This window comes from Oryx dammah, unplaced genomic scaffold (assembly GCF_014754425.2).
Source record: "Oryx dammah isolate SB20612 unplaced genomic scaffold, SCBI_Odam_1.1 HiC_scaffold_23, whole genome shotgun sequence".
NCBI classification, from domain to species: Eukaryota; Metazoa; Chordata; class Mammalia; order Artiodactyla; family Bovidae; genus Oryx; species Oryx dammah.
Window position 1 is genome coordinate 128,809,654 of NW_024070207.1, and position 12,750 is coordinate 128,822,403.

The 12,750-nt window shown below is 41.2% G+C and overlaps 1 protein-coding gene across 2 annotated transcripts; it reads right to left on the reverse strand.

Moving 5' to 3' along the window:
- Window positions 1-1,111: 1,111 nt before the first annotated feature.
- LOC120882387 (allergen Bos d 2-like) lies at window positions 1,112-6,597 on the reverse strand. 2 transcript variants are annotated; one of them, XM_040266378.1, is made up of 7 exons: window positions 6,457-6,597; window positions 5,803-5,942; window positions 5,542-5,609; window positions 4,265-4,372; window positions 2,843-2,944; window positions 2,565-2,601; window positions 1,112-1,321 (listed from the first exon to the last, which is right to left on the reverse strand). In XM_040266378.1, the coding sequence occupies exons 1-6, from the start codon at window positions 6,535-6,537 to the stop codon at window positions 2,585-2,587; spliced, it is 516 nt and encodes a 171-aa protein (XP_040122312.1). In that variant the 5' UTR covers window positions 6,538-6,597; the 3' UTR covers window positions 1,112-1,321; window positions 2,565-2,584. The 2 variants fall into 2 exon arrangements, with proteins under 2 accessions (XP_040122312.1, XP_040122313.1); XM_040266379.1 differs by lacking the exon at window positions 1,112-1,321 and adding an exon at window positions 1,336-1,769.
- Between the last annotated feature and the right edge of the window lie 6,153 nt (window positions 6,598-12,750).

Genomic DNA, 12,750 nt, shown 5'->3' on the forward strand with positions numbered 1-12,750 from the left:
CCCTTAACCACTTTCCTGATCTCTTGACTGCTCCAGTGGCATGACCGTCTTGGGGACCCACAGTGCTCCTTTTTCCCCATCGGGTGGGCCCACTCCAGTACTCTTGCCTGGAGAATCCCATGGATGGAGGAGGCTGGTAGGCTGCAGTCCATGGTGTCGCTAGGAGTCAGACACGACTGAGCGACGTCACTTTCACTTTTCACTCTCATGCGTTGGAGAAGGAAATGGCAACCTACTGCAGTGTTCTTGCCTGGAGAATCCCAGGGATGGGGAGCCTGGTGGGCTGCCATGTATGGGGTCACGCAAGAGTCGGACACGACTGAAGTGACTTAGCAGCAGCAGCAGCAGCAGGCACCAATCAATGACTATTATCTTAAAACACCCCTGGCGAAGGACTTTTCTGCAGAGTGGAGATAACCCAGCACCTGCATCAGCAGGAAGATCACGGCTTCCGGGGACGGGGCTGGACAATGGCAGCCCTGCGTCGGACACCAAAGACCCGGTGCGTGGTCACGATCGTGACTGCTCTTTCTTGAGTAAGTACTGTTCACTTTGGTTGTATGTGTCTGTGTGTTCAGTTGATAAGTTGTGTCTGACTCTTTGCCACTTCATGGAATGTATAGCCCACCAGATTCCTCTGTTCATGGGATTCTTCAGGCAAGATGACTTGACCGGGTTTCGGGGTCCTCTTCCAGAACATCTCTTGCATCTCCTGCCTTTGTAGGTGTATTTTTTTTTTTACCAATGCACCTCTGGAAGCCCCCGAAAGACTGCATTCTGCTAAATCCTTATACCACCTGCAACCCCACACCAGATGAATACTGCTTTACCCCATAGTTGAGTGAATTTCAGCTGCTACTTAGGACAGCTTCCATTCTACTCGAAGTTATCTGACTGACCAACCCCATCTCTCTCATGACTTCTGGGGGGCACGTTATACGACCCTATAAAACTACCACCTGTGGTTTATTCTCTTCTCAACAACATCCTTGCAGGATTCACAGCATGCATCCTAAACAGAGTTTCCCTGCTTTATTGTTGCTCGATTTTCCGAACAGTTGAATTTACATGTTTCGTGTGGTTGCAATGATGCACATTTGATCACTACACATCTGTGCATTAATCAATTTATTGATCAATTTAGGAATCCAATAGCATCAGCAAGGGCAGAGGAGATTCATAGTGAAAGCCATGTTTCCAGGATCATGACTTCCTGGGAGAGAAGGAATGAGGATTTCAAGGAAAATATCTTTTATCTTCATATGACTGACTGTGACATATTAGTGCTGTGATGTGACACATATTCTTTCTTTGTTCACTTCTATAAACAGAAAAAAAAAAGTAAAATGTAGTTGAGCTGATTAAGATTAACATGATGTTGGTCAGAGAATTAAACAGAGAATAGAAACTCTTGTGGTTGAAAGCACTGGAGAAATTTCCCTACAAGACGCATTTTGCAGAACTCTCTCTGTGTGCATGCCCATAGCGGGTTGCCTAGAACTCCCACCTGATGAAACTATTTGTGAGCAGTCATGGATAAGCTGGTATGTTGAGAGTTGCTGAGTTGCATCTCCACAGCTCCCTGGTGTAGGAGAATACTGTGTAACCTGTTCCTCCTCCTTGTCCTATAAATCTTATTTTTCATCATGAAGGTGTTGTGGCTGTAAGGTCGTTCACTCCCACGGGTATTCACCAGGGATCATCGTATTTCACAGCTCAGGGCTTCACACAGTCTCCTCTGCGGTCCTCAAAGCATCTCACTGTGGAGTCTAGACCAGTGAGATTGTTTAGATATTTAAATCCTAACACTTACAGGATCCCCAGCCCTTACCATGTGGCAAGGTAAAGAGTTTTGTGTTTCCTTTTCTTTTTTAAAACCAACTATTGAAATGCAGTTGATATGTAATGTTGTGTTAGTTTCAAGTGTATAGCGACATGATGGTTTATGCATTTTTTTTTTGTTGTTGTTGTTTAGGCGCCAGTCCTGTCCCACACTTTTGTGTTCCTGTGGACTTTAGCCTGCCAGACTCCTCCATCCATGGGATTTCCCAGGCAAGCCTACTGGAGTGGGTTGCCATTTCCAACTCCCGGAAATCTTCCCGACCCAGGGATCAAACCCAGATTCCCTGCATTGGCAGGTGGATTCTTTATCACTGAACCACCAGGAAGCCCTCAGTTAGACATGCATGTATATACAAGCCAGGAGTGTGTATCTCTTAAACCCAAACTCCTGATATATCCCTCTCCCCATTTTTTCTTTAGGAACCATCAAGTTTTTTTGGACTCTGAGCCTGTTTCTGTTTTGTAAATAATACATTTGTGCCATATTTTTTGGTTCCACATGGAAGTGATATCAAGCTTGCCTTTCTCTTTCTTACTTCCCTTAGCATGACCATCTCTAGATCTGCCCTTGTTACTGCAAATGGTATTATTTCATTCTTTTACATTGTTGAGTAATATAGGCCCTTGTGTATATATCCCATGGTTAAAGTGGGATGCCCCAGAAAAAAAGCCTTTGCCTTAGAAAGAAAACTCAGTGTTGTGTACGTCATTAATCTACTCACCCAGAAGAGGCTGTCAGATCTTATTGAGGACAGTCATCTGCGAAAGAGAATGAATAGGTGGAAAAATAATCACTGGCATGCCTCTATTTCAAAGGATTCTTTCCTAACAGCCTTTGTAAAAGATGACTGTGCAAACAGGAAATTTGAATCGAGTATCCTCGTGATATGGTTTAGGAAATTTGAATCGAGTATCCTCGTGATATGGTTTAGGAAATTTGAATCGAGTATCCTCATGATATGGTTTCGTTTCGGATTCCTTGTTGTCCTCTTGGCTTTACCTGTTTGAGTGAGGTCTTCTTCATGCTCTGTTGGAATCCCCCTTTCTTTGTTCAGTTCCTCATACTGCTGAATTTCTTCTTCAGTGACGTCATTTCCTTTGGCTGGGTTTAATAACAAAGAGGGCAGAAGAGGTGTGCGTTAGAATCCTTGGCAGCTTATAGAATGTCACCCAATCAGAGTGTCCAATCGGTCTCATCATCACCATTGCCCTCTTCCATCACCTAAACCCTGCTCGCGAGGACAGTTTCTACAGAGGTGCCTGAGTGTTCACATCAGGTCTTCAGATATGTCCAGGGGATAGAGTCCACATAGTGAACATTTTATCATATTCCAGTTCTTACAACTACTGGGTGAACTACAGACCATTCACCTGTGAGCCTACACATCTCCAAGTCAGATGCACGCTGGAATGGTCCATTGGAGAAGGTCATGGTGGGTCCTGAGACTCAGATATCCTACCAAGTCTAACTCCTCCTGTCCGCACTGTCTGCATCCTAGAATTCCATCTCTGGGGTTTTCCTGGAGCTTAATCTATTAAGATGTGTAGAGACCATCACTGACTCAATCGACATGAGTTTGAGCGAACTCTGGGAGATAGCGGAGGTCAGAGGAGCTTTGCATGCTGCAGTCCATGGAACCGCAATGAGTCAGACGCTACGTACGACTGAACAACAATGTTGACAGGAATGGGGGGTACGTTTTTTGGAGTTTTCACCAAGCACACTAATCTCATCGCACATGTGAGTCAGAGAAAGACTCAGGCTCTGTCATCCTCAGAAAAGAGACACAAGCCTCACCCACCCACAATTTGGATATAATATCAGAAGGGATAAAGGGGTCATGTAAAATGCACCTTTTGGTTGGCCGGTTGTCAGAAAGATTGACATGACTGAGCACGCTGCTTCTGAAGGATTCTATATGATCCAGGGTTGATTTGCAGAGGTTTGGGTTCAGATTTTAGGTATTATTTTAATGATTGTGGCAAAAAAAAAAAAAAAAAAGGAACGCATTTGTATTCAAGAGGAATCAGTCATGGCCAGGACCTGCGAGTCTCTGAACTCCAAGTTCCAACCTTGGTTTGCTTTGGTGTCCAAACCCGGCAACTCCAATATGTGATATTTATCAAGAAACCCATGGGGCATCCTGAAATATTTCATTGCACCTCCTGGGTAAGTGTATCTATTGTTTTTTAAAATGTCATCCAGTAAAATCCCCAGTGGATGCATCTCTTCAGTTTTCTAGCAGACAACCTTTCTTCAGCCCTGGATCATGGCGCATGAAGTCTGAATTCTCCCGTGTGAACTCACGTCTGGTCTAGTGTGCTTAATAAAATATAAGGTGTCCATGCACTCCTGTCCTTAAATGAAATGATGATAATATAAACACTGTTAATTTGCTCAGAGTAAGCTTCAATAACGTACCAAGGAGTTGAGTCACTTTTGTAACCTTCACACCATCAAAGTTTTCACCGTAGACTACTAATGAGTTTTCTGACACAGGAATCAGTTCGAAAAAGTTTGAACCCATATCTGTGACAGGAAAAAAAAAAAAAAAAGTCAAATCTCAATGTGATTAACGTCTTTACATTTGGACATGTCCCATTCTTCACATTTATCACCAGTCCTTGCTCTGCTAGTGAGATGCCACCGTCTCACTGGCATTTCCTGTGGTCTGTGGTTAGAACCCGCTGGAACAGTTAGTGAGCTTGGAAGGGTTTCTCCACACACCCCTCATCTTAAGACAGTAAAGACTTCCAGTCTTCTAGACCAAACAGTCTGTGAACAATAGCAAAGTTGCTGATCGCAACTATAGTAGGAGTTGTCCCTCAGTCATCTCATAGGAGCTCACCAGAGCTGACTGTGAGAGTTTCAGGATTTTTTTGACCAAATTCACAAGAACAGTCATGATTACAAAGATATTCTGTGAATTGAAGGAAATTGTGTGAAAATAAAACTTCATAGATAAAACAAAGTTACCTTCTGGTATAGAGGTAATCAGAGAGGTATAAATGAAGGTATTACCAAAAGTTAGAGATATATACTCTGAAATGTCTCCTAATTAGGTCCTGTGTCCAATATCCACAGATGAAATTTAAAAAAAAAAAAAATGCCTCTGACCAAGATTAGAATGTTCCATTGTACATTTTTCCCATGAAAATCAAATAGGTATTTTTCATTATTTAACATTACAATATTGGTATTTGAGGTTTCTTTCTAGTATTGAAACTATAGAGATAGAGGTCTGGGTCAGTGCCCGTTTTGATTTCAAATTAGGTAAAACTTAGTGTGAAAGTTTTTGCTGTCATTTTAACTATTCTCATACTTATCTGTGAGATTTAAATGAATCAGTTTCTACTTCTTCAACATGCTAAAAAAGAACTCTTCATGTTTCAAGGATTTCTTTAGCTAAAGAAAATTTGATCTTGACAGTTAAATAAGGGGTTTCTCAGGTGGCTCAGCAATGAAGAATCCGCTTGGCATTGCTGGAGATGCAGGAGACTTGAGCTCAATCCCTGGGTCAGGAAGATGCCCTGGAGGGGGAAATGACAACCCATTCTAGTGTTCTTCCCATGTACAGAGGAGCCCACCAGGCTCCTTCTCATGTGGGCTAGAGTCCATGGGGTCACAAATAGTCAGACACAGCTGAGCAACTATCATAGTTGGGAAGACAAACACATCAGCAGAGCTCGAATACTCACATCCTACTTGATAAACATCCCCTTCTCTCTCTGCAACTACATTGAGGAATGTGCATTGCTTGAGAAACCTGAGAAGCAAACAGACAAGATGTTCCCTTGTCATCATCTGTTCCCCAGAGCTTGAAGGCACCCTTCCATCGATAAAGTTCACACAATCATCTTCACAACCATGACTCACACCGTTCACTGCACATTGTCGACCGGACCCCATGTCAGAAGTCAGCAGTCTCATTGTTTTCAGTTTAGGCAGATTTTGCTTACTTTGCATAAAATTTAATGGATAGTGAGGAACAGCTATCAATACATTCAAACCGACGGACGTATGCCCTCAGGGGGCCTCCTTCCTCAATCTTCTCCTTGTTATCTGCAGCTGTAAGAATGCTGCGCCAGTCTCCTGTAATCTAAGATAGAAGGTCTCCATAAATATCACTCAGTCTTTTCACTGGATTCTCACCAATACCCAACCCAATCATTGCCTCCGCATTTACCTCAGAAGAGAAAAAAAATTCAATCTTATTAAACAAAGTAGGATTCTATCCCCTGCCTTGCAGAATAACATGAAATGAAATAGTCATTCATATTCAAGCAGAAAGCATAGAGTTTGAGTTTCTTAAAACAGCTAAAACAGCAACATTAAAGACCACGGCAATTCATCGATCTCTAAAAGATAGCATGGTAGGCTTTTTTCTTTTATTTTTTCACATAGAGACAAGTAATTTGGTGGGGGAGAATGCAAAAAGCAGGAAGATACAGGGTTTTATTTTTATTATTCTCGTGTAGATAGGTGGACCATGGCACATCTATAGAATCTGCTCATACATATAAACAAGGCTCTCTCTCTCTCTCACACACACACACACTCTCTCTCTCACAGACCAACAAAGACGTTCTCCCAGATCAGCTAAATTTGGGTACCTGTGAGGGGTCTAGCTCAGCTGGAGCTTCCTGGGCAGCACAAACCAGACCAAGGAGAAGAGTCAGGAACACAGTCTTCATCTTGTAACTCTTGTGGTCCTTCTTCTACAGAAGCTGAGGGCATCCCAGGTGTTGGATAGGTTGTGAATTCATCCCTCTTTTTATAGGATGGGTCTCTTGGCAGAATACATAATGATCAAACTATGGTTAATCACAAGATCTTAGTTACATAGACATCATCTTCTCATATCCTGGTTGGCAGGTGAGCTTATTTTGTAATCTGTGGTTTTTATAAAGAGATAAATTGTAAGGGAAGCTTAGATGTGGACAATTTCCTTCACATTAAATGAGAAATTAGAGAACATACAAGGTATTTCAAAGACACTGATACTTATATTCTTTAATATCTTCAGATTCCAAAATGGAACAAACAGTCCAAGACTCATAGCCCCAACTCTTGTGTTATTTATTTAGCATTGAAAGGTCAGTTTAAACTTATACCCTAAAACTAAAGACAGTATAATCTGGTTTAAAAGATTAATATGTGGCTTCTTTACCAGGAATTGGTTGTCAGGGCATCCCTCAGAGAAGTCTATATTTTTTTGTTTTGAAATTGATATATAGTTGATTACCAAATTATAAGTTAGAGATGTACCATATAGTGATTGTAATTTTTATGTACTCCATTTATAGCTATAAAATATAGGCTTTATTCCCTATACTGTACCATATATCTTTGTACATTGTTTATTTTATACATAGTACTTTGTACCTCTTATTCCTCTCCTGTTATATTACTCCTGCACCCATTCCCACACTTCTAACCACTAGTTACATATTTGGATAGAGGCCTGGTTACTGTTCCCACTGAAGGATCTTTCTTGGTGAGTATTCTAATCAGTAACCACCTTATCTTTGGTTACAGAGTATCCACCTGTGTTTTACTGCCAGAGTCTGTCTTGCTTTCGGTCTTACATGTGAGTTTCTCTGTGTTAGCTGCAAAACATGGAGTAATGAATGGGATGAAGTTCTTTTTTTTTTTGGGGGGGGGAGGAAGGTGCATATGGATTTCTAATTTCTCCAGCGACCTATCTCTGTCAGTTCAGTTCAGTTCAGCAGTTCAGTCTTGTCTGACTCTGTGACCCCATGGACTGCAGCACGCCAGGCCTCCCTGTCCATCACCTACCCCCGTAGTTTACTCAAACTCATGTCCACTGATTTGGTGAGGCCATCCAACCATCTCATCCTCTGTTGTCCCCTTCTCCTCCTGCCTTCAATCTTTCTCAGCATCAGGGTCTTTTCCAATGAGTCAGTTCTTCCCATCAGGTGGCCAAAGGATTGGAGTTTCAGCTTCAGCATCAGTCTTTCCAATGAATATTCAGGAATGATGTCCTTTAGGATGGACTGGTTGGATCTCCTTGCAGTCCAAGGGACTCTCAAGAGTCTTCTCCAACACCACAGTTCAAAAGCATCAATTCTTCAGCACTCGGTATTCTTTATAGTCCAACTCTCACATCCATTCATGACTACTGGAAAAGCCCTAGCCTTGATTAGATGGAACTCTTTGAATATGCTGTCTAGGTTGATCATAGCTTTTCTTCCAAGCAGCGAGCATCTTTTAATTTCATTGCTGAGTCCTCATCTGCACTGATTTTGGAGCACTCCAAAAATAAAGTCTCTCACTGTTTCCATTGTTTCCCTGTCTATTTCTCATGAAGTGAAGGGATAGATTTGCCATGATCTTAGTTTTCTGAATGTTAACTTTTAAGCCAACATTTTCATTCTCCTCTTTCACTTTCATCAAGAGCCTCTTTAGTTCCTCTTCACTTTCTGCCATAAGGGTGGTGTCATCTGCATATCTGAGGTTATTGATATTTCTTCTGGCAATCTTGATTCCAGCTTTTGTTTCATCCACCCCAGCATTTCTCATGATGTAGTCTGCATATAATTTAGATAAGCAGGGTGACAATATACAGCCTTGGCACATCCTTTCCCAATTGGGAGCCAGTCTGTTGTTCCATGTCCAGTTCTAACTGTTGCTTCCTGACCTGCATACAGATTTCTCAAGAGGCAGGTCAGGTGGTCTGGTATTCCCATGTCTTGAAGAATTTTCCTCAGTTTGTTGTGACCCATACAATCAAAGGCTTTGGCATAGTCAATAAAGCAGAAGTAGATGTTTTTCTGGAACTCTCTTGCTTTTGTGATGATCCAATGGATGTTGGCAATTTGATCTTTGGTTCCTCTGCCATTTTTAAATCCAGGCTTGAACATCTGGGAGTTCACAGTTCACATACTCTTGAAGCCTAGCTTGGAGAATTTTGAGCATTACGTTGCTAGCGTGTGAGATGAGTGCAATTGTACAGTAGTTTGAACATTCTTTGTCATTGCCTTTCTTTAGGATTGGAATGAAAACTGACCTTTTACATGCCTGTGTCCACTGCTGACTTTTCCAAATTTGCTGGCATATTGAGTGCATCACTTTTACAGCATCCTCTTTTAGGATTTTAAATAGCTCAACTGGAATACCATCACCTTCACTAGCTTTGTTTATAATAATGCTTCCTTGGGCCGAGTTGAATTTGCATTCCAGAAAGTCTGGCTCTAGGTGAGTGATCACACCATCGTGATTATCTGGGTCATGAACATCTTTTTTGTGTAGTTCTTCTGTGTATTCTTGCCAGCTCTTCTTAATATCTTCTGCTTCTGTTAGGTCCATACCATTTCTGTCCTTTATTGTGCCCATGTTTGCATGAAATGTTCCCTTGGTATCTTTAATTTTCTTGAAAACATCTCTAGTCTTTCCCCTTTTATTGTTTTCCTCTATTTATTTGCATTGATCACTGAGGAAGGCTTTCTTTTCTCTTCTTGCTATTCTTTGGGTCTCTGCATTCAATTGGGTATATCTTTCCTTTTCTCCTTTGCCTAATCCAACTAATCAAACTGATCACATGGACCATAGCCTTGTCTAACTCAATGAAACTATGAGCCATGCCATGTAGGACCACCAAGATGGACGGGCATGATGGAGAGTTCTGACAGTGTGTGATCCACTGGAGAAGGGAATGGCAAACCCCTTCAGTATTCTTGTCTTGAGAAGCCCATGAATGGTATGAAAAGGCAAAAATGTAAGCCAATGAAAGATGAACTCCCCATGGTGGCGGGTGCCCAATATTCTCCTGGAGAAGAGGGTAGATATAACTCCAGAAAGAACGAAGAGATGGAGTCAAAGCAAAAACAATGCCCAGTTGTGGATATGACTGGTGTTGGAAGTAAAGTCCAAAGCTGTAAAGAACAATATTGCATATGAAACTGGAATGTTAGGTCCAGGAATCAAGGCAAATTGGAAGTGGTCAAACAGGAGATGGCAAGAGTGAATATCGTCATTAAGAATCAGTGAACTGAAATGGTACAGAATTGGTAATTTCATTCAGATGACCATTATATCTACTACCATGGGCAAGAGTCACTTAGAAGAAGTGGAGTAACCTCATAGTCAACAAAAGAGTCTGAAATGCAGTACTTGGATGCAATCTCAAAACAACAGAATGATCTCTGTTCGTTTCCAAGGCAAACTATTCAGTGTCACAGTCATCCAAGTCTAATGCTGAAGTCATCCAAGTAATGCTGAAGAAGCTAAAGTTGAACAGTTTTAGGAAGACCTACAAGACCTTCTAGAACTAACACCCTAAAAAGATGTCCTTTTCATTATAGGGGACTGGAATGCAAAAGTAGGAAGTCAAGAAATAATCTGGAGTAACAGGCAAATTTGGCCTTGGAGATCAAAATCAAGCAGGGCACAAGCTAACAGAGTTTTGCCAAGAGAACACACAGGTCATAGCAAACACCTTCTTCCAACAACACAAGAGAAGATTCTACACATGGGCATCACCAGATGGTCAATTCCAAAATCAGATTGATTATATTCTTTGCAGCCAAAGATGGAGAAGTTCTGTAAAATCAGCAAAAACAAGACCAGGAGCTGATTGTGGCTCAGATCATGAATTCCTGATTGCAAAATTCAGACTTAAATGGAAGAAATAGGGAAAACCACTAGACCATTCAGGTATGACTCAAAACAAGTTCCTTATGTTTATACAGTGAAGTGAGACTCAGAATTCCTCCCAAGCCTAACTAACTCTTCTGTCCATGTTGTCTATATCATAGAATTCTGTCTCTGGGATTTTCCTTGACCTTAATCAATTAAGATGGATAGATAGCATCAGTGCCTCAGCGTACATGAGTTTGAGCAATCTCTGGGAGATAGTGGAGGGTAGAGGAACGTTGCATGCTGGAGTCTATGGAGCCGTAATAGTCAGACACAACGTAGCAACTGAAAGCAATGTTGAAATGAATGGGGGGGAAAATATTTGGAGTTTTCACCAAGCACGCTTATCTCATTGTACATGCTACTCAGAGAATAACTCAGGTTCTGTCATCCTCAGAGACCAGATACAAGCCCCATCCACCCCAAATGTGCATATAATATCAGAAAGGATAAAAAGTCCTGTTATTGAACTTTGTGGTTGGCCAGATGGCAGAGTGAGTCCCATGCTTGACCACATTGCATTTGAAGGATTCTATGTGATCCAGTCATTATTTGTGGAGGTTTGGGTTCAGGTGTCCGGAGAAGGCAATGGCACCCCACTCCAGTACTCTTGCCTGGAGAATCCCATGGATGGAGGAGCCTGGTGGGCTGCAGTCCATGGGGTTGCTAAGAGTTGGACATGACTGAGTGACTTCACTTTCACTTTTCACTTTCATGCATTGGAGAAGGAGATGGCAACCCACTCCCGTGTTCTTGCCTGGAGAATCCCAGGGACGGAGGAGCCTGGTGGGCTGCTGTCTATAAGGTCACACAGAGTCAGACACGACTGAAGTGACTTAGCAGCAGCAGGGTTCAGGTGTCAGGTGTTATTTTAGTGATTGTGACCAAAAAAAAAAAAAAGAAAAGAAAAAAGTTAAGCATTTATATTCAAAATGAATGCAGTCATGGCCGGGACCTGTGAGTCTGTGAACTCAAAGTTTAAACCTTAGTTCACTTTAGTGTCCATACCCGGCAACTCCAATATGTGATATTTAGCAAGAAACCCATGAAACATCCTGGAATATTTCATTCCACCCCCTGGGTAAGTGTATCTAATTTTTTTAAAAAGTCATATGGTAGAATCCCCAGTGGATGCATTTCTTCAGTTTTCTAGTAGACAACCTTTCTGCGTTCCTGGTTCATGTCACATCATGTCTGAATTCTCATGTGTAAACTCATGTCTTCTGTACTGTGCCTAATAAACTATAAGGTGTCCTTAGTATAAGGACTTGTGTCCTTAGTATAAAAATATTGATAATATGAACATAGTTAATTTGCATAGAATAAGCTACAAAAATGTACCGAGGAGTCAAGTCACTTTTTTGGTCTTCACTCCATCAAAGTTTTCACCATAGATTGCTAACACGTTGTCTGATATATGAATCAGTTTGAAAATCTGAACCCATATCTATGACAGGAAAAAAAGTTCAAAACCTCAGTGTGATTAACTTCTTTCCTGATGGACATGTCTTATTCTTCGCATGCGGTCATCATTCTTTGCTCGGATGGTGGCCTCTATCTCACTGGCATTTCTAGTGATGTGTTGTTAATACCAGTTAAAACAGCTACTGAACTAGCAAAGCTTTCTCTACACACCCCTCTTCTTAAGACAGTAAAGACTTCCAGTCTCCTAGACTGAACAATCTGTGAATGATAGCAAAGTTGCTTATTGAAACTGTACTAGGTTTTGCCCATCAGCTATCTCATACCAGCTCACAAGAGCTGACTGTTAAAGTTTCAGGAATTTTTTGACCGCATTTACAAGTACCGTCATGAATTGAAGGAGGTCATGTGAAAATAAAATTAACAGCTAAATCAAAGTTACCTTCTGGTACAGTGGTAATCAGAGAGGTATAAATGAGGCTATTGCCAAATGTTGGAGATATATATTCTGAAAGGTTTCCTAATTAGGTCCTGTGTCCACATGTCCACACGTGAAATTGAAAAACATGCCTCGGACCAAGGTTAGAATGTTCCATTGTACATTTTTTTCCCATGAAAATCAATTATATAGGCTTTTCATTGCTTATTACTATAGTGTTGGTATCTGACATTTATTTCTAGTATTGTAAACTATAGAGATCAAGGTCTGTCCAGTGCACCTTTTGCTTTCAAATTATTTAAAAATTACCATGTTGATATATGGCAAAACCACTATAATATTGTAAAGTAATTAACCTCCGATTTAAATAAATAAATTTATGTTTAAA